This window comes from Orbicella faveolata, unplaced genomic scaffold (assembly GCF_042242905.1).
Source record: "Orbicella faveolata isolate gen_17 unplaced genomic scaffold, um_ofav_v1 contig_35, whole genome shotgun sequence".
Lineage (NCBI taxonomy): Eukaryota > Metazoa > Cnidaria > Anthozoa > Scleractinia > Merulinidae > Orbicella > Orbicella faveolata.
Genome location: NW_028301564.1, coordinates 23,174,071 through 23,196,885, shown reverse-complemented (window position 1 = coordinate 23,196,885; position 22,815 = coordinate 23,174,071). Strand labels below are relative to the sequence as shown.

At 43.1% G+C, this 22,815-nt stretch overlaps 2 protein-coding genes and 1 pseudogene across 2 annotated transcripts; all 3 read right to left on the bottom strand.

Moving 5' to 3' along the window:
- Window positions 1-3,385: 3,385 nt before the first annotated feature.
- LOC110065413 (kelch-like protein 7) lies at window positions 3,386-6,210 on the bottom strand. Its single transcript, XM_089273656.1, has one exon. The coding sequence runs from the start codon at window positions 6,009-6,011 to the stop codon at window positions 4,191-4,193; it is 1,821 nt and encodes a 606-aa protein (XP_089129782.1). The 5' UTR covers window positions 6,012-6,210; the 3' UTR covers window positions 3,386-4,190.
- Window positions 6,211-10,256: 4,046 nt separating this feature from the next.
- On the bottom strand, window positions 10,257-13,140 carry LOC149103944 (kelch-like protein 7). Its single transcript, XM_089273659.1, has one exon. It carries the CDS (start codon window positions 12,869-12,871, stop codon window positions 11,057-11,059), a length of 1,815 nt encoding a protein of 604 aa, XP_089129785.1. The 5' UTR covers window positions 12,872-13,140; the 3' UTR covers window positions 10,257-11,056.
- A 6,464-nt stretch (window positions 13,141-19,604) lies between these two features.
- LOC149103943 (kelch-like protein 7) lies at window positions 19,605-22,358 on the bottom strand (annotated as a pseudogene).
- Window positions 22,359-22,815: the final 457 nt, after the last annotated feature.

The window sequence follows — 22,815 nt, the reverse complement described above, 5'->3', positions numbered from 1 at the left end:
ACTCGGCGTTGCTCGTAAATGCGGGTCACAGCCACAGGTCAAACGTGGTTTTCAGCTCCCATGCAGGAATTGCATGGTCGTACTGTGAAAGGGAAAGGAGAAAGCTGTGAGGTCTACTGTGAGGTCTAAGCTGTGAGGGCCCCGAGGAGAGGAAGGCTGTCCCATCCGGCGGCTCAGAGAGCGGCGCGGGGTCTCTCCGTTAGAACGCGGAGGCGACCTGGATGTGGCAGACTTCCTTTCGGGATCCCAGCAGGAGGGAATAAAGCGCTCGCAGAAATCGAAGATTGTCTACAAAGCCAGCTGCTGGGACTGTGATGCTTTCTACATTGGTAAAGCCAAAAGAAGATTGCAGGACGGAAAGACGGAGCACTTCAAAGCTCTCACTCAAGTTGGTCACGCTTCCGCTGTTGCTGATCATTCAACTTCTACCGGTCACAACATCAAATGGGACCATTTCGAGATCCTAGCAAGTGAGCAATGAGATTTACAATGTAAAATCAAGGAAACATTGTTGATACGGGACTTAAAACCCGCCCTAAATGAAAACGTCGGTAGTGAAAAACTCTTTCTTTATTAATTCACACCGGATGTAGTTTCTGTTGTTCATTGTTGTCTAGCTAGTTACCAATACCTCGCTTTAGTTTTAGCCTTTTTAAATTTTGTCATATTTTGTAACCGTCACTTCTGAAGATGTATGTTGTAACTTACGAAACGTCAAGTTGAATATACCATGCGTAATCTATTTGTTATGTTCGTTACCGCTGTTGCTTTTCTCTTTCTCCTGAAATTGAAATGGCCGAAAAACAAGGATTTTTATGATAATAAGCTATTCATTTAAGCTTAGAGAAAAATTTGAATACGTTTGCCAAATCCGAGTCATTCTCAATTTCTCGATGGTCTAGTCTTGTATGCCTGCTTATTACTAAAGTGGATTTAAAAAGTGCTCCGTTTTGAGAACACACTGATTTTTGAAACTGATCCAAGCTTTCCATTGTTCTAGCTCTACTGCTTTGTAAAACACTTCGGCTCGATTTCCGCCGCTCTCTTGAGTTCGGTCAAAGGAGCGCGGGCTCTTTCCCGAACAGCGGCTGGTAATCGAGCCTATAAAAACACCCAGCCTGCCCATACACGCTGGAATACTGATATCACTGAAGGAAGCCCGGGTGCGAGGTTAAATGCAGGCTTTTAAATTATTACCTGACGTGACGTCACAATTTATCAGTGAATCCCTTTGTGCTGTCATGAAGTACATAACAGTTATCCAACGCTTTCGAGTTGTATACCATGAAATATCCCACGCGCGAGTCACTTGTATTTTCTCGGTATACACAAGCCTCCAGGCAAGTGTGTATACCAAGAAAATACAAGTGACAAGTGAGATAATCCATGTTATACCACGAGAGGGCGTTGCATAATTTTTTTATACTATGCCATAGAAAAGCACAATCAATGCGACATACGCTACGCGCGGCGCATGATTGGAAGGTTGGATATAGGTATGTGCCGCTGTGAAGGGTATGGTTTTCAAGCAGTTTACTCTAGGATAGGGTATATAAATCAGAGCGTTTGGGTCTAGAATAGGGTATCATTTTTCGCAAAACTGACTGCTTGGTTGAAGAGTTTATCTAGAGTAAGGAAACCAGGAATTGCCACTCAAAACTATAAAAAAATCAAATCGGCAAGTTTAAATTTACGCAAATCAGCCTCAACAGTGTCGATAAATGGGGGGATTTGGGGAATTTACTCTAGTATAGGTTAGCAAAATTCAGCTGAACTAGCTCTGGTATAGGCCAAGGGTTCCAGGGTCCCAGCGGCACATCCCCACCCAAAAATTCCCAAAGTACCCCCGGGCGTCGAATATACAACGACTTTCCTGTGTTCTAATTGGCTGTAATTTTTATGGCGCGGTGTAAATGGGGAGATTTCTTTGCTTTTCCAGTTTACTCATTTTGGAGAGTCTTGAAGAAAACGAGAAAAAATTCGCAAGCACAAATATCGTTTACGTGTGAACAAAAGGCACAAACGTTAATGAGTACTAAATATCCGCTTGCAATTGCAGTCAAACCAAGTGAAGCGTACCCCTCAAGGTTACATTAAGGCGGGGGGTACACATGAATTTAAGTGAAATTTTAGGAAGTTTAAAGAGGGATTAAAAGGATAAAAAGGGGTTTGGAACACCATCAGACAGTTCATTGTCCCCAAAAGGGCACCCCGGGTTGGTCGGCGACTGTTTGGTGTACGTCTACCAATTTCTAACTTCAAATTCTAATTTTAAAACAACATCAAATCTTCAAAATAGCCTATTTCCATAAATTTTACTAATCCTTTGAGAAAAACTATTTATTCCCAAATATACCCAAAAATCACCAAAAAATTTACAAAACAGCCCAAAACGTAGCTATGTGAAACGAACAGAGAGATTTTTCACTGCTTGAAACGTGAACGAGATATTTGCATTCAATCCATAATACCCAGCAAAAATATGGCCTTCATGTTAACCCCCGCCTTAAGGAATTGATCATTTGAGCATTGAACCCGCTAATCGTTTCAAGAATGCAATAATGAATTGATTATTTGAATATTGAACTCGCTAGTCATTTCAAAAATCATTATTAAATTGATTTTTCTGAACATTAAACCCACTAGCCGTATTCTTGGAACGACTAGTGGTTTCAATTTTCCAATAGTCAATTCATTACTGCATTCTTGAAACGACTACCGGTTCAATATTTAAATAATCAATTCATTAATGTAATCTTGAGGGGTGCGCTTCACTTGGTTTGACTGTAAACGCAGAGGTGTGGACGGGACGCGAGGTTTCAGCGTCGCCATAATTAGACATATTTGAAACAGTTTGTTGAAGAAGTGAAACCACTCGACGTTTCTTTCAGTGTCAGACTAAACTGGTTTGGGATAGTTTTATCACTGTCTGATTTATCACTGAAACTTCAATTCGAAAATCATATACCGGATTATTCGCGGAGGAAATATCATTGATTTCGAGTCATTTGTCTCGAATGTAAGCACTACTTCGATTTTGAAAGTGGTCACTTTCTTATCAGTTTTGGCGGATGTAAAAATAGCTATCTATTTTAGGACGCATTTCATTGAAATATAAAACTCCTCCGTTGAAAGATAAGCTATAGTGCGCAGCTTTAATTATAGTCTTTACCATGATCGTACGCGAATTCAGGCCGATATACTGATACGTGCTTCACTAGCCATCACGTCAATCTATTTTTGGAGCGCCAGATTCCTTTATAGCTTTATAATTTCTAAAGTTACGGGCTGTAAACCTGATAATGAAAATATCATTTTAGTCTGAAAGAATCTAAGCCTTAGAACAAAGAATTGAAAAGTAACACAATCGACAATTGAAACACCGTTGTAAACAAAGCAAGTAACCTTTACTTATATTTACATCAGGTGCACTTTCAGCTTGCATTACAGGACTGTTATCTATACAGGCCCTGTTCCAATAAAATATAAAAACTTAAAAATTATATATTGAAAAGATAAAATACGACCATAGTGTGATTGTCTGGTTAATGTTAATTGTTGTTACAATATGAATAAAATGAAATACTTTTGAAAGTGAGGTTAAGTTGATTGTTTTGCTTTGTCAGTTTAGTTCATTACAATCCATTTTAACCTGTCGCAGGTATGAATAGCTGCTCTCTTTTTTTGCCTGGTTAATGTGTCTATTACGTTTTACTTTACAGTTCCCTTCATTCCTACTTCGGCATTGTATCTGCGTGGTAATTCAGCTATTCTACGCCGACTTGCTCTCCCAGCCATTTCGTCCGATTTGAAGCCCACATTGATGGAACAGAATAGTCCAAAATAACGCCCCTTAAAGATATATGAGAACATAAAAATCCGTTTTTCGTTTCCGGTAAATTAACAGAAACGTTCTGGCCCTAGTTGTTCCATGGCTGGATAACGCTATCTACCGGATAAATCGCTATACAGTGGATAAGTGTTGCCCAAACAAACCACGCTATCCGCTGGATAGTTATTTATCTGGCTGGGTTGTTCGAAATTACTATCCAGTGGATTACGTGGTTTGTTTTGTTAACACTTATCCACTGGATAACGATTTATCAGGAGGATAGCGTTATACAGCCTTCGAATAACTTCAAGCCCTGGTGGACAATGTTATCCACCTTTTGAACAACCTGGTCTGGTGTTTATCTGGGCCCTAAATACTCATCAAGTCTTTTTTTGGGTAGACAAAGAACCTCAGTTTGAACGTGGAAGGCGCTGAACGGCATGTGTGTTGCAATGGTCCACTGACGGACTTCAACATCCCAGCATTCCACGCTATCCAGTGCATCTTCTTCGCTCTCGCCTCCAAACACGAAAACACGATTTGCCAGAGCGCCTATCCCAGCAGCACAGCGCGCTGTGTTCAGTCTCCCAGGCTCCACGGTCCACTGATCACTGGTAGGATCATACATCTCGCAACAGTCTAGAATTCCAGAGTCATGATCGTTCTCTCGACCACCCACCACCAAAACTCTACCGCTCACGACCGCTGCAGAAGCGAAACAGCGCCTTTTCACCATAGAATCCACCAAGATCCAGCGGTCCTGCTGCGGTTCGTATCGCTCTACCGTGCGCAGGAAGGTATCATCTACACCGCGTCCTCCTATCGCGAGGATATTACCATCGAGCACCACTGCGCATAAACCTTGCCGAGCACAGTTCATGCTCGCGACAGGGTACCATTTATCCACCGCGGGGTTGTACCGACTGACTCGAGCTGACACCATGGTACCGTCGTTCTCATGGTGGATGCCACCGAGGACGTACACCTGGCCTTGGAGAGCGACCGCAGCCGAGAAGCAACTTCCTCTCGGGAGTGAGGCGCGAGTGTTCCAGGCACTGCCACCCGGAACAAAGCACGGGACCAAGCGGCTGCCTTCTTCGCTGAAAACGGAGTGATGTCCAATGCTGTAAAGAACACCGTTACACAAAACCGACGAGTGACCTTTTCGCCCATGAAGCATATCCGGTAAATCAAACCATTTATTAATGGCAGGCACGTAGCAGACAGTGTGTTTAATGTTTTGAGTAACATACTTGCTTCCAGTGCCACCACACATAACTACAGCACTAACAAACTCCTTAGGGACTTCCGTACTACTTATGCTGATATCCTCGTGTAAACCGACTGTTTGGAGTGCTTCCTGAACAAGCGACAAACACGTGGTGCTTTCCCGAACGAGCGTTTCTCTGGCTACAATATTCAAAAGAACGTCCCTTGACATTCGTCTCAGGTGAACACAAGAGAAAAGATCTTTAAAATGGAACGCTCTGTTGTCTAAGTCGTGCCTGATCCATCGCACGACCGCACTAAAGACATCCTTCTCATTCGTCACCGCAAGATCATCGTTCGAGATGACCTCCTCCAGCAAAGTCTCCTGTAAACTGAGAAACGACGGAGTGCCAGTAGCTTGCACGAAATTTGCGCTGATGAAACGGCTACAAGACGATTTCAACGCCTGGAGCGAATGCTCGTCGGCCACAGATAGAATGGAGAAGCAGTTGTAAAGGTTCAAGTGCTCTTGCAAGAAGTCTGTGACAACCTCTTGTAGATCCTCGATTATGAAGTACGCAGCAGCTGTTAAGATTAACTCAGCGTTGTCTCCTAACTGTATTTGTCCCGTGTACATGTAGTCTAAGATATCGCCCACATCATCGGGGTACAGCCATTCCAAATCGACCTCAAAATGATCACTCCTTGGCCGCGAATTAAAACTGAACAGCTTTCGAAAATAATGACTAGAAGCTGCAAGGACAGTGCAGTGTGCAGCAAATTTTCGTCCTCCTTTTACGTTGATGATGACATCACAAAACATTCCTTCCTTTCTGAAATCGTTCATTGTTTGAAGAAGCTGACTTGAATAAGAAATGTTGCTAGCATCGAGAAGCTCTGCAGCTTGACGTTCGCCATTCATCTTTGTATTCATCAGAGTTACGTAATCAGGACGGTTCAGATTATTCATACTGGGCTTATTTAGCAAGAGAACGGGAACGTCACTTGACGACGGCGCGCGCAGTACAATACCCAAATATGGTCAGATGACGACTGCAAGGCGCGCGGAATAACCTGGATTCTGTTCTAATTTGACAATATTTGGGTATTTGTACTGCGCGCGCCGTCGTCAAGCCAGTGACGTTCCCGTTCTCTTGCTAAATAAGCGTACTGAGAGTAACTGCACGTGCAGCACTTGTTGTTCTGGTTAATATTTGCTGTCGACTTAATTATATATGCACGCTTCATGTTTCATATTTTCTGGGAGATCTAAAAATTGCTGCAACCTCTATGACGGCTATGACGAGTCTGAGAGAAAGTAAGGGAAAGTTACTAACGGAATGAATTTCTTCCCACTCTTTATTTGCACTGGGAAATACTAAAGTAGTCATCCTAAAAGCGCTAGGCACTGGGGCGTTAAATAACATTGGAAGTGCCGAGCGCCGAAATATAGCACAAAAAAATTAGCACAAAAAAACTAAGTGGCATATTGCAAGAAATTCTGCAAGCGGTTAACCCGCCTTACTGGTGGAGTCCCGAGGGGTGTAGAAACAATCCAGTTATTTAACTAACTTTACAGACACAGCTATTAAATTTTATCACGTGATGGAATAGAGCTGTTTTAATTGGTGTCGAAACGACCAGAAACCACAAAAGAGTTGCCAAAATGTGAAGTCTATGAAGGATATAAACGGTTTTCTATCGACCATCGTCGACCAAAACGCTAAAAATCCCCGCATCTCACAGGTTTGAAGGATACCGCAATTCAAGATAAATTAAAAACTACCGAAACATCTTATGACTAAGCCCCGGGGGGCCCGGAGAATGAGCCCTGGGGCCTTCTCCTCAACAGGCTCCATCTTGACACCTAAACTAATTAATGACGCTAATTTTCTTTCATCAGTTACAACTCAGTAACCACTATGTTTGACTTTTTCTACGCTACCTTGTTTTTGCTAATTCCATTGACTTTCTTGATCTTTTACGCATGTTCTATAGCACGGGGATCTTGTTTGATTCGTTTCAAACATGGGGGGAGGAATTTAACTTGGTCTTTGCAGTAGAAAGTCAAAATAATTCACTGCCGTGTTGTATTAGTTCTGAGAAGAGACACGTGATGGAATCCATTTCCGGTATCTGAGTTCGGAGAAAGCCTCGATTTTCAAGGAAAAAGCCTTGAATTCGGAGAAAAAAAGGAACAGGAAACTCTGTCTGGATAAAAGAAAGGATGAGCGTGATTACTTGTATTCCACTGGGAACACGCAAGCGGGACTATAAGAAATGAATACAATCCAGTAAATATGAATCTCTTCAGCAAAACATTTTAATTTTGCATACGTTATCAGACATTCAGATTTCAAAGAAGTCTTCGAAGTCTATTTCCGGTTAACCGAATACAACACGGAAGTATACAGAGGACACAACTGAACTCTAGCAACTGGAATGTCAGCCTTTTCCAGTTCTCAGCCTAGCCCTGAGGGATCGGGAGATGACTGAAATTGCAGGCTGTAAGGCAATTTGACGGGAAACTGTTTACATGAGTGATGCACATCATCTAATTCAGCGGTTTGAGCAGTACATCCAGCCAGAAGGCCTTTATCCCTTGTTATGGACAACGTTTTATCTTTTCAATTATTATGCTTTATATCAGTTTCTTCCGGCATCAAAATAATTAAGAACCAAAACATTTTTGCATACCTTCTTGCCAAGAATATTTCGCCACTATAATTTCCAGAAAATAAAGGTGAAATGATACACGCTCCAGTGAGCAGATCTAGTGGCAATACTCTCGTTTAATTACGAGTCATAAAGAAACTTAACACTCAGCCGAAGGACATTGAATTCTACTTGCAATTAAATCGAGTCCGTTACACTATATTGCACTCATGGAAGTTTTCGAAATAAACATTAAATACTTCCTTGTTCCGGTTTGAAGGCTAATTACTGAAAACGTACGGGCATTTTTCACATTATAGTCCATTGCCATCTACGCCATCGTTAGCCTGCAGAACAGGCGGTTTAGCGGGACAAAGCGTGAGCACGATAGATGTCACCGACGGGCGAGAAAGGCGCGCTACGCTTTGGTTATTTTGTCATTCTCACTTAGTAAGGGATGGACCGTTATTTTTTGAGGGGGGAGGGGTGGAGGGTGTTGAGAAATTTTCTGAGGCATGAATTTTTTTCTCGCTTTTAATGATTAATAGGTTGTGCAAGAATTTTTTTCACATCCAAAATAGGACCTAAATAGTAGAAAGCACTTGCTCGAATTTTTCCCATGGCTCCCCTTGCACGATTTTTGTTTGCTGTGCACAAAATTTGTTTTTGGGTGATTGCCCAGCCCGTCCCGCCCACTAATCACTAATCGATCTTTATTTACACTCACTCTTGCTCAAAATAAGAAATTACAATAATTCCCTCAAAAAAAAAATTAACGGTACGTCTCTAATGGTTTTTGTCATTTCTAAAGTACTGTTCTCCAAAATTAACTTATTATCACTTCATTATTATCAGTATCTTCTCGATTCTGATAGTTAGGTTCGTAGTACGAATATGTATGTCTCAACCAGACATCGCCACACTGATTAATTAAGGTTGGCTTTCGATTGTGCAACATTTTCAATCAGGGAACGTTGCAAAACTCAAAAATCTCTTTTGCCACTCTGAGAACGCCACACTGGACCCAGGATCTTTTACAAGGCATTTTGCTGACGGTTTCCCAGCTTCTCTTGCGCTCATCACAACACTCCACGCTGTCCAAGCCCCCCGAGTTATTACAGCCTCCAAACAGGTAAATCCGGTTTCCAAGTCTTGTAACACCAGCCGCCTGGCGCGGGACGGAGATGTTTGGGAGCGAGGCCCATTCCTCGGTGGCCGGATCTAGCACCTCGCAGGAAGAGAGATTCACTCCGGTTGATGAGTGGCCGCCGATGACAACTGCACATGCAATACTTGTTGTTCTGGTTAATATTTACTGTCGACTTAATCATATATGCACGCTTCATGTTTTATATTTTCTGGGAGATCCAAAATTGCCGCAACCTCCATGACGGCTATGACAAGTCTGAGAGAAAGTAAGAGAAAGCTACCAAAAGAATGAATTTCTACCCACTCTTTATTTGCACTGGGAAATACTGAAGTAGTCATCCGCTAGGCACTGGGGCGTTAAATAACACTGGTTGCTGCCGAGTACTGAAATACAGCACAAAAAAATAAGCACAAAAAAACTAAGTGCCGTGTTGGAAGAAATTCTGCAAGCGGTTGACCCGCCTTACTGGTGGACTCCCGAGGGATGTAGAAACAATCCAGTTATTTTACTAACTTTGCAGAAACAGCCATAAAAAAACTTACGTGATGGAATGGAGCTGTTTTAATTGGTGTCGAAATGATCAGAAAAGGCCACAAAAGGGTCGACAAAATGTGAAGTCTGTGAAGGATATAAACGGTTTTCTATTGACCATCGTTGACCAAGACGCTAAAAAACCCCCGCATCTCACAGGTTTGAAGGATATTGAGATATTCCACGGCATACCACGAAACAGAGCATTGCATAACTATTTCATACCATGCCATAGGAAAGCACAATCAATGCGACATACGTTACGCGCGGCGCATGACTGGAAGGTTGGATGTAATACCGTCGAATATACGACTTTCCTGTTTTCTGATTGGCTGTAATTTCTATGGCATGGTATAGATCGTGCTAGCTCTCTGCTTTACCAACTTACTGATTTTGTGGAGTCTTAAAGAAACTGAGACGAAAATTCGCAAGCATAATATCGTTTGCGCCTGAACAAAAGGCACAAACGCTAATGAGTAATATCCGCTTGCAAATGCGTAAATGTGGACGGGACGCAAGGTTTCAGCGTAGCCCCTACTAGACAGATTTGAAACAGTTTGTTGAGGAAGTGAAAGTCCATGACGTTTCAGTGTCAGACCAAACTGGTTTGGGATGGTTTTATCACTGTCTGATTTATCACTGAAATGTCAATTCGAAAATCATATTGGCTTATTTGAGGAGGAAATAACATTGATTTCGAGTCATTTTTCTCGAATGTAAATACTACAGTGGAATCCGCCTTACGACCACTCCGTTAATACGACCACCTCGTTAATACGACTACCTCGTTATTACGGCCACTTTATTCTGGCCCAAGAATGGAATCTACGCTTTAGAACAAAGAATTGAAAAGGAACACAATCGGCAATTGAAACACCGTTGTAAACAAAGCAAGTAGCCTTTACTTATATTTATATCAGATGTACTTTCAGCTTGCATTACAAGACTGTTATCTATACAGGCCCTGTTCCAATAAAATATAAAAACTTGAAAATTATATGTTGAAAAGATAAAATACCACCCTAGTGTGATTGTCTGGGTAATGTTGTTACAATAAGAATAAAATAAAATACTTTTGAAAGCGAGGTTAAGGTGATTGCTTTGTTTTGCCAGTGTCAGTTTAGCTCATTGCAATCCATTTTAACCTTTTTCTGGTATGAATAGCTGCTCTCTTTTTTTGCCTGGTTAATGTGTCTATTACGTTTTATTTTACAGTTCCCTTCATTCCTACTTCGGCCATTGTATGTGCTTGGTAATTCGGCTATTCTACGCCGGCTTTCTTTCCCAGCCATTTCGTCCGATTTGAAGCCCACATTGATGAACAGAATAGTCCAAAATAACGCCCCTTAAAGATATATGAGAACATAAAAATCCGTTTTCCGTTTCCGGTAAACGGAAAATGTTCTGGCCTTAGCTATTCGAAGGCTGGATAACGCTATCCACCGGATAAGTCGCTATACAGTGGATAAGTGTTGACAAAACAAACCACGCTATCCGCTGGATAGTTATTTATCTCGCCCGGGTTGTCACTTATTTATCCAGTGGATAAGTTGTCAACAACTTATCCAGTGGATAGCGATTTATCCGCTGGATAGCGTTATCCAGCCTTCGGACAACTGGACCCTGGTGGATAACGATATCCACCTTTCGAACGACCCGGTCTGGTGTTTATCTGGGCCCTAACTGAAGTACCCATCAAGTCTTTCTTTGGGTAGACAAAGAACCTCAGTTTGAACGTGGAAGGCGCTGAACGGCATGTGTGTTGCAATGGTCCACTGACGGACTTCAACATCCCAGCATTCCACGCTGTCCAGTGCATCTTCTTCGCTCTCGCCTCCAAACACGAAAACACGATTTGCCAGAGCGCCTATCCCAGCAGCACAGCGCGCTGTGTTCAGTCTCCCAGGCTCCACGGTCCACTGATCACTGGTAGGATCATACATCTCGCAACAGTCTAGAATTCCAGAGTCATGATCGTTCTCTCGACCGCCCACCACCAAAACTCTACCGCTCACGACCGCTGCGGAAGCGAAAGAGCGCCTTTTCACCATAGAATCCACCAAGATCCAGCGGTCCTGCTGCGGTTCGTATCGCTCTACCGTGCGCAGGAAGGTATCATCTACACCGCGTCCTCCTATCGCGAGGATATTACCATCGAGCACCACTGCGCATAAGCCTTGCCGAGCACAGTTCATGCTCGTGACAGGGTACCATTTATCCAACGCGGGGTTGTACCGACTGACTCGAGCTGACACCATGGTACCGTCGTTCTCATGGTGGATGCCACCGAGGACGTACACCTGGCCTTGGAGAGCGACCGCAGCCGAGAAGCAGCTTCCTCTCGGCAGTGAGGCGCGAGTGTTCCAGGCACTGCCACCCGGAACAAGGCACTGGACTAAGCGGCTGCCTTCTTGGCTGAAAACGGAGTGATGTCCAATGCTGTAAAGAACACCGTTACACAAAACCGTCGAGTGACCTTTTCGCCCATGAAGCATATCCGGTAAATCAAACCATTTATTAATGGCAGGCACGTAGCAGACAGTGTGTTTAATGTTTTGAGTAACATACTTGCTTCCAGTGCCACCACACATAACTACAGCACTGACAAACTCCTTAGGGACTTCCGTACTGCTTATGCTAATATGCTCGTGTAAACCGACTGTTTGGAGTGCCTCCTGAACAAGCGACAAACACGTGGTGCTTTCCCGAACGAGCGTTTCTCTGGCTACAATATTCAAAAGAACGTCCCTTGACATTCGTCTCAGGTGAACACAAGAGAAAAGATCTTTAAAATGGAACGCTCTGTTGTCTAAGTCGTGCCTGATCCATCGCACGACCGCACTAAAGACATCCTTCTCATTCGTCACCGCAAGATCATCGTTCGAGATGACCTCCTCCAGCAAAGTCTCCTGTAAACTGAGAAACGACGGAGTGCCAGTAGCTTGCACGAAATTTGCGCTGATGAAACGGCTACAAGACGATTTCAACGCCTGGAGCGAATGCTCGTCGGCCACAGATAGAATGGAGAAGCAGTTGTAAAGGTTCAAGTGCTCTTGCAAGAAGTCTGTGACAACCTCTTGTAGATCCTCGATTATGAAGTACGCAGCAGCTGTTAAGATTAACTCAGCGTTGTCTCCTAACTGTATTTGTCCCGTGTACATGTAGTCTAAGATATCGCCCACATCATCGGGGTGCAGCCATTCCAAATCGACCTCAAAATGATCACTCCTTGGCCGCGAATTAAAACTGAACAGCTTTCGAAAATAATGACTAGAAGCTGCAAGGACAGTGCAGTGTGCAGCAAATTTTCGTCCTCCTTTTACGTTGATGATGACATCACAAAACATTCCTTCCTTTCTGAAATCGTTCATTGTTCGAAGAAGCTGACTTGAATAAGAAATGTTGTTAGCATCGAGAAGCTCTGCAGCTTGACGTTCGCCATTCATCTTTGTATTCATCAGAGTTACGTAATCAGGACGGTTCAGATTATTCATACTGGGCTTATTTAGCAAGAGAACGGGAACGTCACTTGACGACGGCGCGCGCAGTACAATACCCAAATATGGTCAGATGACGACTGCAAGGCGCGCGGAATAACCTGGATTCTGTTCTAATTTGACAATATTTGGGTATTGTATTGCGCGCGCCGTCGTCAAGTGACTTTCCCGTTCTCTTGCTAAATCAGCCTACTGAGAGTAACTGCACGTGCAGCACTTGTTGTTCTGGTTAATATTTGCTGTCGACTTAATTATATATGCACGTTTCATGTTTCATATTTTCTGGGAGATCTAAAAATTGCTGCAACCTCTATGACGGCTATGACGAGTCTGAGAGAAAGTAAGGGAAAGTTACTAAAGGAATGAATTTCTAGCCACTCTTTATTTGCACTGGGAAATACTGAAGTAGTCATCCTAAAAGCGCTAGGCACTGGGGCGTTAAATAACATTGGAAGTGCCGAGCGCCGAAATATAGCACAAAAAAATTAGCAGAAAAAAACTAAGTGCCATATTGCAAGAAATTCTGCAAGCGGTTAACCCGCTTTACTGGTGGAGTCCCGGTTGTGTAGAAACAATCCAGTTATTTAACTAACTTTACAGACACAGCCATTAAATTTTATTACATGATGAAATAGAGCTGTTTTAATTGGTGTCGAAACGACCAGAAACCACAAAAGGGTTGCCAAAATGTGAAGTCTGTGAAGGATATAAACGTTTTTCTATCGACCATCGTCGACCAAGAAGCTAAAAATCCCCGCATCTCACAGGTTTGAAGGATACCGTAATTCAAGAGAAATTAAAGACTACCGAAACATCTTATGTCTGAGCCCCGGGGGCCCCGGAGAATGAGCCCTGGGGCCTTCTCCTCAACAGGCTCCATCTTGACACCTAAACTAATTAATGACGCTAATTTTCTTTCATCAGTTACAACTCAGTAACCACTATGTTTGACTTTTTCTACGCTACCTTGTTTTTGCTAATTCCATTGACTTTCTTGATCTTTTACGCGTGTTCTATAGCACGGGGATCTTGTTTGATTCGTTTCAAACATGGGGGGAGGAATTTAACTTGGTCTTTGCAGTAGGAAGTCAAAATAATTCACTGCCGTGTTGTATTAGTTCTGAGAAGAGACACGTGATGGAATCCATTTCCGGTATCTGAGTTCGGAGAAAGCCTCGATTTTCAAGAAAAAAGCCTTGAATTCGGAGAAAAAAAGGAACAGGAAACTCTCTCTGGATGAAAGAATGGATGACCGTGATTACTTGGATTCCACTAGGAACACGCAAGCGGGACTATAAGAAATGAATACAATCCAGTAAATATGAATCACTTCAGCAAAACATTTTAATTTTGCATACGTTATCAGACATTCAGATTTCAAAGAAGTCTTCGAAGTCTATTTCCGGTTAACCGAATACAACACGGAAGTATACAGAGGACACAACTGAACTCGAACAACTGAAATGTCAGCCTTTTCCAGTTCTCAGCCTAGCCCTGAGGGATCGGGAGATGACTGGAATTCCAGGCTATAAGGGAATTCGACGGGAGACTGTTTACATGAGTGATACACATCATCTAATTCAGCGGTTTGAGCAGTACATCCAGCCAGAAGCCCTTTATCCCTTGTTATGGACGACATTTTATCTTTTCAATTATTATGTTTCATATTTTCTTCCGGCATCAAAATAATTAAGAACCAAAACATTTTTGCATACCTTCTTGCCAAGAATATTTCGCCACTATAATTTCCAGAAAATAAAGCTGAAATGATGCACACTCCAGTGAGCAGATCTACTGACAATACTCTCGTTTAATTAGGAATCATAAAGAAACTTAACACTTAGCCGAAGGACATTGTATTTTACCTGCAATTAAATCGAGTCCGTTACACTATATTGCACTCATGGAAGTTTTCGAAATAAACATTAAATACTTCCTTGTTCCGGTTTGAAGGCTAATTACTGAAAACGTACGGGTATTGTTCACATTGTAGCCCATTGCCATCTACGCTATCGTCACCCTGCAGAACAGGCGGTTTAGCAGGACAAAGCGTGAGCACGATAGATGTTATCGACGTGCGAGAAAGGCGCGCTCCGGGCTTGTGTATCGCACATCGCGCTCTATCCCGCTACGCTTTGGTTAATTAGTCATTCTCACTTAGTAAGGGATGGACCGTTATTTTTTGAGAGGGTGGAGGGGGGGGGGGGGGGTGGAGGGTGTATAGGTTGTGCAATAATTTTTTTCACATCCAAAATAGGACCTGAATAGTAGAAAGCACTTGCTCGAATTTTTCCCATGGCTCCCCTTGCACGATTTTTGTTTGCTGTGCACAAAATTTGTTTTTGGGTGATTGCCCAGCCCGTCCCGCCCACTAATCACTAATCAATCTTTATTTACACTCACTCTTGCTGAAAATAAGAAATTACAACAATCCCCTCAAAAAAAATTAACGGCCGTCTCTAATGGTTTTTGTCATTTCTAGAGTACTGTTCTCCAAAATTAACTTATTATCACTTCATTATTATCAGTATCTTCTCGATTCTGATAGTTAGGTTCGTAGTACGAATATGTATGTCTCAACCAGACATCGCCACACTGATTAATTAAGGTTGGCTTTCGATTGTGCAACATTTTCAATCAGGGAACGTTGCAAAACTCAAAAATCTCTTTTGCCACTCTGAGAACGCCACACTGGACCCAGGATCTTTTACAAGGCATTTTGCTGACGGTTTCCCAGCTTCTCTTGCGCTCATCACAACACTCCACGCTGTCCAAGCTCCCCGAGTTATTACAGCCTCCAAACAGGTAAATCCGGTTTCCAAGTCTTGTGACACCAGCCGCCTGGCGCGGGACGGAGATGTTTGGAAGCGAGGCCGATTCCTCGCTGGCCGGATCCAACACCTCACAGGAAGAGAGATTCACTCCGGTTGATGACTGGCCGCCGATGACAACTGCACGTTTAATACTTGTTGTTCTGGTTAATATTTGCTGTCGACTTAATTATATATGCACGCTTCATGTTTCATATTTTCTGGGAGATCTAAAAATTGCTGCAACCTCCATGACGGCTATGACGAGTCTGAGAGAAAGTAAGAGAAAGCTACCAAAAGAATGAATTTCTACCCACTCTTTATTTGCACTGGGAAATACTGAAGTGGTCATCCTAAAAGCGCTAGGCACTGGGGCGTTAAATAAAATTGGGGGCTGCAGAGCACTGAAATATAGCACAGAAAAATTAGCCCAAAATACTAAGGGCCTGATTACATGGCCAATTTCAGCCCGCCTTCTGAAACAAATTCTCATGAAATCAAACTGGCGATTACATGAAGAAGGATTCAGCCCGGGCAAACGGACTGAAAAGTCTGAAAAAATCCCATGTAATCGCAACGGAATTTCAGCCCGGGCTGAAAAGCAGGAAATAAGATGGCTGCCGCTACGAAGTAGAAGCGATCTCAGTGGAATAAAGGCGATAAAATAGAGAATATCTCTCTAATTTCAAAGCTCAGATGGAATATGAGAACATCGAGACAAGGTTAAACAGCACGAGGCTGTCAGGGAAGCCATGAACCCCGGGGGGAGGGGGGCACTGCAATATATGGGCTATATAGGTATGTGCCGCTGTGATGGGTATGGTTTTCACTCTAGGATAGGGTATGTAAATCAGAGCGTTTGGGTCTAGAATAGGGTATCATTTTTCACAAAACTGACTGCTTGGTTGAAGGTTTTACCTGGAGTAAGGAAACCAGAAATTGCCACTCAAAAATATAAAAGAATCAAATCGGCAAGTTTAAATTTACGCAAATCAGCCTCAACAGTGTCAATAGATGGGGGGATTTGGGGAGTTTACTCTAGTATAGGTTAGCAAAATTCAGCTGAACTAGCTCTGGTATAGGCTAAGGGTTCCAGGGTCACAGCGGCACATCCCCACCCAGAAATTCCCAAAGTACCCCCCCCCGGGCCATGAACTCGGCAAGCTTGAGGACATATTTTCTTTCTATAAAAGTACGTCTTTCTGGCTGAGAAGACAGGTTTCGTTTCAGTTCCATCATCATTGTAGGGTGTTACTATCCCAAACAGATAAAAATTGAGCGCCAGCAAAAGGTCAAACTACGAGAGAAGCAATGTGCCTATTTTCACGATTCGTGTTCTCGGCGCCATTTTGATTCTCTGGAGACTTTTCGCACACAATTTCATATTTGGCGCCGAGGCTAATGTTTCAGCCCGGGCTGAAATTCGTTATGTAATCGCAACAAAATTTCAGGCCCCCTAGCCGGGCTGAAATTCGCCATGTAATCAGGCCCTAAGTGCTGTATTGGAAGAAATTCTGCAAGCGGTTAACCCGCCTTACTGGTGGATTCCCGAGGATGTAGAAACAATCCAGTTATTTAACCAACTTAGCAGACACAGCCATAAAAAACTTACGTGATGGAGTGGAGCTGTTTTAATTGGTGTCGAAATGATCAGAAACCACAAAAGGGTCGCCAAAATGTGAAGTCTGTCAACGATATAAACGGTTTTCTTTCGACCATCGTCGACCAAGACGCTAAAAAACCCCCGCATCTCACAGGTTTCAAGGAGATTGAGATATTCCACGGTATACAACGAAACAGTGCATTGCATAACTATTTTATACCATGCCATAGAAGAGGGTCCACAATAGGGTCCTCAGATCCCGCTTTCCCGCCCATTTTTTGCTGTTAATCCCGGCATCCCGCCCTTTTTTGCCTGGAAATCCCGATCCCGCCCACTTTTCAATGACGGTTCTGCGTTAATTATTAATTTGTTTAAGCAATACTTAATTTAATTATTAACTCAGAAACTTTTTAAAACCAGATATCGCATAAAAGATCACGAAAGAATGCTGCGGCTAGCAGAAACGTAAACATAAATGATTATAACATTTCTTTCTGTAAACGGTTTACTGTTTTGCTTTCTTTTGTCCGCGTATCAGTGAAAGGAGAAGATTGTTCGTTTCCATATTCAAGAGATGGCCCGTAAACAGAATTGACAGTTTCTTTAAAAGCTTTCAGCGTCTTCACTTTTCTTGAAATCTGGCCTCAGAACTTTTCTTTCCGAATGAAGGCATTCCTGCTCGCAGATCTTTTTCGTAATATATGGTGACGCAATTCGTAATGTCATATCAGGAGCCAAAAGTACTAGAAAAACTAGAAAGGATCGGGAGGCCAAGATTGCAGACGCAAGCGTCGAAAATGTCGGAAATGGACAGATGTCATTGACGTCAGAGGTCAACACAAATGATTGCAATAGGACTCAAAGACCTAATAGAGTCGCATGAACAGATACTAACGTAGTCAAGCGGTAATGTATTCGTTTGACAGAACATGACAGGGTACAGAGCCGTTGCTATTCATTACTTTAAACCTGACACAGCTATACGCACAAAAGATTCGTTTCTGCCAGCTTGTGGTTTTTGCGCTGGTCAACAACAATTTACGTGGTCATGTAAGAATTCAAATCCCGTATCCCGCTCTGTTCCCCTTGCGAATCCCGCATCCCAACCCTATAAAAACACGAAATCCCACTCCCGCTCGTAATTGTAAAATCCCGCTTCCCGCCCCTGTTTTCAGCTCAAATCCCAAATATCACGGCGAAAAAAAGCCAAATCTCGCATCCCGCTAAATCTATTGGGGATCCTCATAGAAAAGCACAATCAATGCGACATACGTTACGCGCGGCGCATGATTGGAAGGTTGGATGTAGTACCGTCGAATATACAACGACTTTCCTGTTTTCTGATTGGCTGTAATTTCTATGGCATGGTATAAATCGTGATAGCTCTCTGCTTTACCAGCTTACTCATTTTGTAGAGTCCTAAAGAAACTGAGACAAAAATTCGCAAGCATAATGTCGTTTGCGCGTGAACGAAAGGAACAAAAGGCACAAACGTTAATGAGTACTAAATATCCGCTTGCAAACGCGTAAATGTAGACGGGACGCAAGGTTTCAGCGTAGCCCCAATTAGACAGACGGATCTGAAACAGTTTGTTGAAGAATGCGTGACGTTTCAATGTCAGACCAAACTGGTTTGGGATAGGTTTATCATTGTCTGATTTATCACTGAAATCTCAATTGGAAAATCATATTGGCTTATTTGGAGAGGAAATAACATTGATTTCGAGTCATTTTTCTCGAATGTAAGTACTACAGTGGAACCCCGCCTTACGACCACCTCGTTAATACGACCACCTCGTTAATACGACCACCTCGTTAACACGACCACCTCGTTATTACGGCCACGTTATTCTGGCCCAAAAAAAAGCTCAGTCAGTCATTTTCTTATTTAAAGAACCCCTTTAATACGACCACCTCGTTAATGACACCATTTTTTCATGGCCCAAAGGTGGTCGCATTAACGGGGTTCCACTGTATGTAGGTTTTGAAAGTGGTCACTTCCTTATCAGTTTTGGCGGATGTAAAAATAGCTCTCTATCTATTTTAGGACGCGTTTCATTGAAATATATTACTCCTCCGTTGAAAGATAAGCTATAGTGCGCAGCTATAATTATAGCCTTCACCAGGATCGTACACGAATTCAGGCCGATATAGTGATACGTGCTTCACTAGCCGTCAGATTACTCTATTTTTGGAGCGCTAGATTCCTTTATAATTTCTAAAGTGACGGGCTGCAAACCCGACAATGAAAATAACATTTTAGTCTGAAGGAATCTAAGCTTTACAACAAAGAATTGAAAAGGAACACAATCGCCAATTTAAACAACGTTGCAAACAAAGCAAGTAGCCTTCACTTATATTTATATCAGGTGCACTTTCTGCTTGTATTACAAGACTGTTATCTATACAGGCCCTGTTCCAATAAAATACAAAAACTTGAAAATTATATGTTGAAAAGTTAAAATACCACCATAGTGTGATTGTCTGGGTAATGTTGTTACAATAAGAATAAAATAAAATACTTTTGAAGGCGAGGTTAAGGTGATTGCTTTGTTTTGTCAGTTAACATAAGCTCATTGCAATCCATTTTAACATTTTTGTGGTATGAATAGCTGCTCTCTTTTTTAGCCTGGTTAATGTGTCTATTACGTTTTATTTTACAGTTCCCTTCATTCCTACTTCGGCCATTGTATGTGTTTGGTAATTCGGCTATTCTACGTCGGCTTTCTTTCCCAGCCATTTCCTCCGATTTGAAGCCCACGATGATGGAACAGAATAGTCCAAAATATATAACGCCCCTTAAATCTATGAAAACATAAAATCCGTTTTCGTTTGCGGTAAACAGAAAATGTTCTGGCCCTAGCTATTCGAAGGCTGGATAACGCTATCCACCGGATAAATCGCTATACAGTGGATAAGTGTTGACAAAACAAACCTCGCTATCCGCTGGATAGTTATTTATCTGGCCCGGGTTGTCAGTTCTTTATCCAGTGGATAAGTTGTCAACAACTTATCCAGTGGATAGCGATTTATCCGCTGGATAGCGTTATCCAGCCTTCGGACAACTGGGCCCTGGTGAATAATGTTATCCATCTTTTGAAGAACCTGGTCTGGTGTTTATCTGGGCCCTAACTGAAGTACCCATCAAGTCTTTTTTTGGGTAGACAAAGAACCTCAGTTTGAACGTGGAAGGCGCTGAACGGCATGTGTGTTGCAATGGTCCACTGACGGACTTCAACATCCCAGCATTCCACGCTGTCCAGTGCATCTTCTTCGCTCTCGCCTCCAAACACGAAAACACGATTTGCCAGAGCGCCTATCCCAGCAGCACAGCGCGCTGCGTTCAGTCTCCCAGGCTCCACGGTCCACTGATCACTGGTAGGATCATACATCTCGCAACAGTCTAGAATTCCAGAGTCATGATCGTTCTCTCGACCGCCCACCACCAAAACTCTACCGCTCACGACCGCTGCGGAAGCGAAAGAGCGCCTTTTCACCATAGAATCCACCAAGATCCAGCGGTCCTGCTGCGGTTCGTATCGCTCTACCGTGCGCAGGAAGGTATCATCTACACCGCGTCCTCCTATCGCGAGGATATTACCATCAAGCACCACTGCGCATAAACCTTGCCGAGCACAGTTCATGCTCGTGACAGGGTACCATTTATCCAACGCGGGGTTGTACCGACTGACTCGAGCTGACACCATGGTACCGTCGTTCTCATGGTGGATGCCACCGAGGACGTACACCTGGCCTTGGAGAGCGACCGCAGCCGAGAAGCAGCTTCCTCTCGGCAGTGAGGCGCGAGTGTTCCAGGCACTGCCACCCGGAACAAGGCACTGGACTAAGCGGCTGCCTTCTTGGCTGAAAACGGAGTGATGTCCAATGCTGTAAAGAACACCGTTACACAAAACCGTCGAGTGACCTTTTCGCCCATGAAGCATATCCGGTAAATCAAACCATTTATTAATGGCAGGCACGTAGCAGACAGTGTGTTTAATGTTTTGAGTAACATACTTGCTTCCAGTGCCACCACACATAACTACAGCACTAACAAACTCCTTAGGGACTTCCGTACTGCTTATGCTAATGTGCTCGTGTAAACCGACTGTTTGGAGTGCCTCCTGAACAAGCGACAAACACGTGGTGCTTTCCCGAACGAGCGTTTCTCTGGCTACAATATTCAAAAGAACGTCCCTTGACATTCGTCTCAGGCGAACACAAGAGAAAAGATCTTTAAAATGGCGCGCTCTGTTGTCTAAGTCGTGCCTGATCCATCGCACGACCGCACTAAAGACATCCTTCTCATTCGTCACCGCAAGATCATCGTTCGAGATGACCTCCTCCAGCAAAGTCTCCTGTAAACTGAGAAACGACGGAGTGCCAGTAGCTTGCACGAAATTTGCGCTGATGAAACGGCTACAAGACGATTTCAACGCCTGGAGCGAATGCTCGTCGGCCACAGATAGAATGGAGAAGCAGTTGTAAAGGTTCAAGTGCTCTTGCAAGAAGTCTGTGACAACCTCTTGTAGATCCTCGATTATGAAGTACGTAGCAGCTGTTAAGATTAACTCAGCGTTGTCTCCTAACTGTATTTGTCCCGTGTACATGTAGTCTAAGATATCGCCCACATCATCGGGGTACAGCCATTCCAAATCGACCTCTTTCGAAAATAATGACTAGAAGCGGCAAGGACAGTGCGGTGTGCAGCGAATTTTCGTCCTCCTTTTACGTTGATGATAACATCACAAAACATTCCTTCCTTTCTGAAATCGTTCATTGTTCGAAGAAGCTGACTTGAGTAAGAAATGTTGTTAGCATCGAGAAGCTCTGCAGCTTGACGTTCGCCCTTCATCTTTGTATTCCTCAGAGTTACGTAATCACGACGGTTCAGCTGATAGATACTGATAGTAACTGCACGTGCAATACTTGCTGTTCTGGTTAATATTTGCTGTCGACTTAATTATATATGCACGCTTGATGTTTCATATTTTCTGGGAGATCTAAAAATTGCCGCAACCTCTATGACGGCTACGACGACAGAAAGCAAGGGACAGCTACTAAAGGAATGAATTTCTACCCACTGTTTATTTGCACTGGGAAATACTGAAGTAGCCATCCTAAAACCGCTAGGCACTGAGGCGTTAAATAACACCGGGGGTTGCCGAGCATTGAAATATAGCAGGAAAAAATTAGCACTAAAAAACCTAAGTGCCATACTGCAAGAAATTCTGGAAGCGGTTAACCCGCTTTACTGGTGGAGTCCCGAGGGATTTAGAAACAATCCAGTTATTTAACTAACTTTACAGACACAGCCATTAAATTTTATTACGTGATTAGAGCTGTTTTAATTGGTGTCGAAACGACCAGAAACCACAAAAGGGTCGACAAAATGTGAAGTCTGTGAAGGATATAAACGGTTTTCTATCGACCATCGTCGACCAAGACGCTAAAAAAGCCCCGCATCTCACAGGTTTGAAGGATAGCGCAATTCAAGGTAAATTAAAAACTACCGAAAGATCTTATGT

Excerpts from the sequence above, each read along its gene's own strand:
- LOC110065413 (XM_089273656.1), bottom strand. The coding sequence starts at position 6,011 with ATGAATAATCTGAACCGTCCTGATTACGTAACTCTGATGAATACAAAG.
- LOC149103944 (XM_089273659.1), bottom strand. The coding sequence starts at position 12,871 with ATGAATAATCTGAACCGTCCTGATTACGTAACTCTGATGAATACAAAG.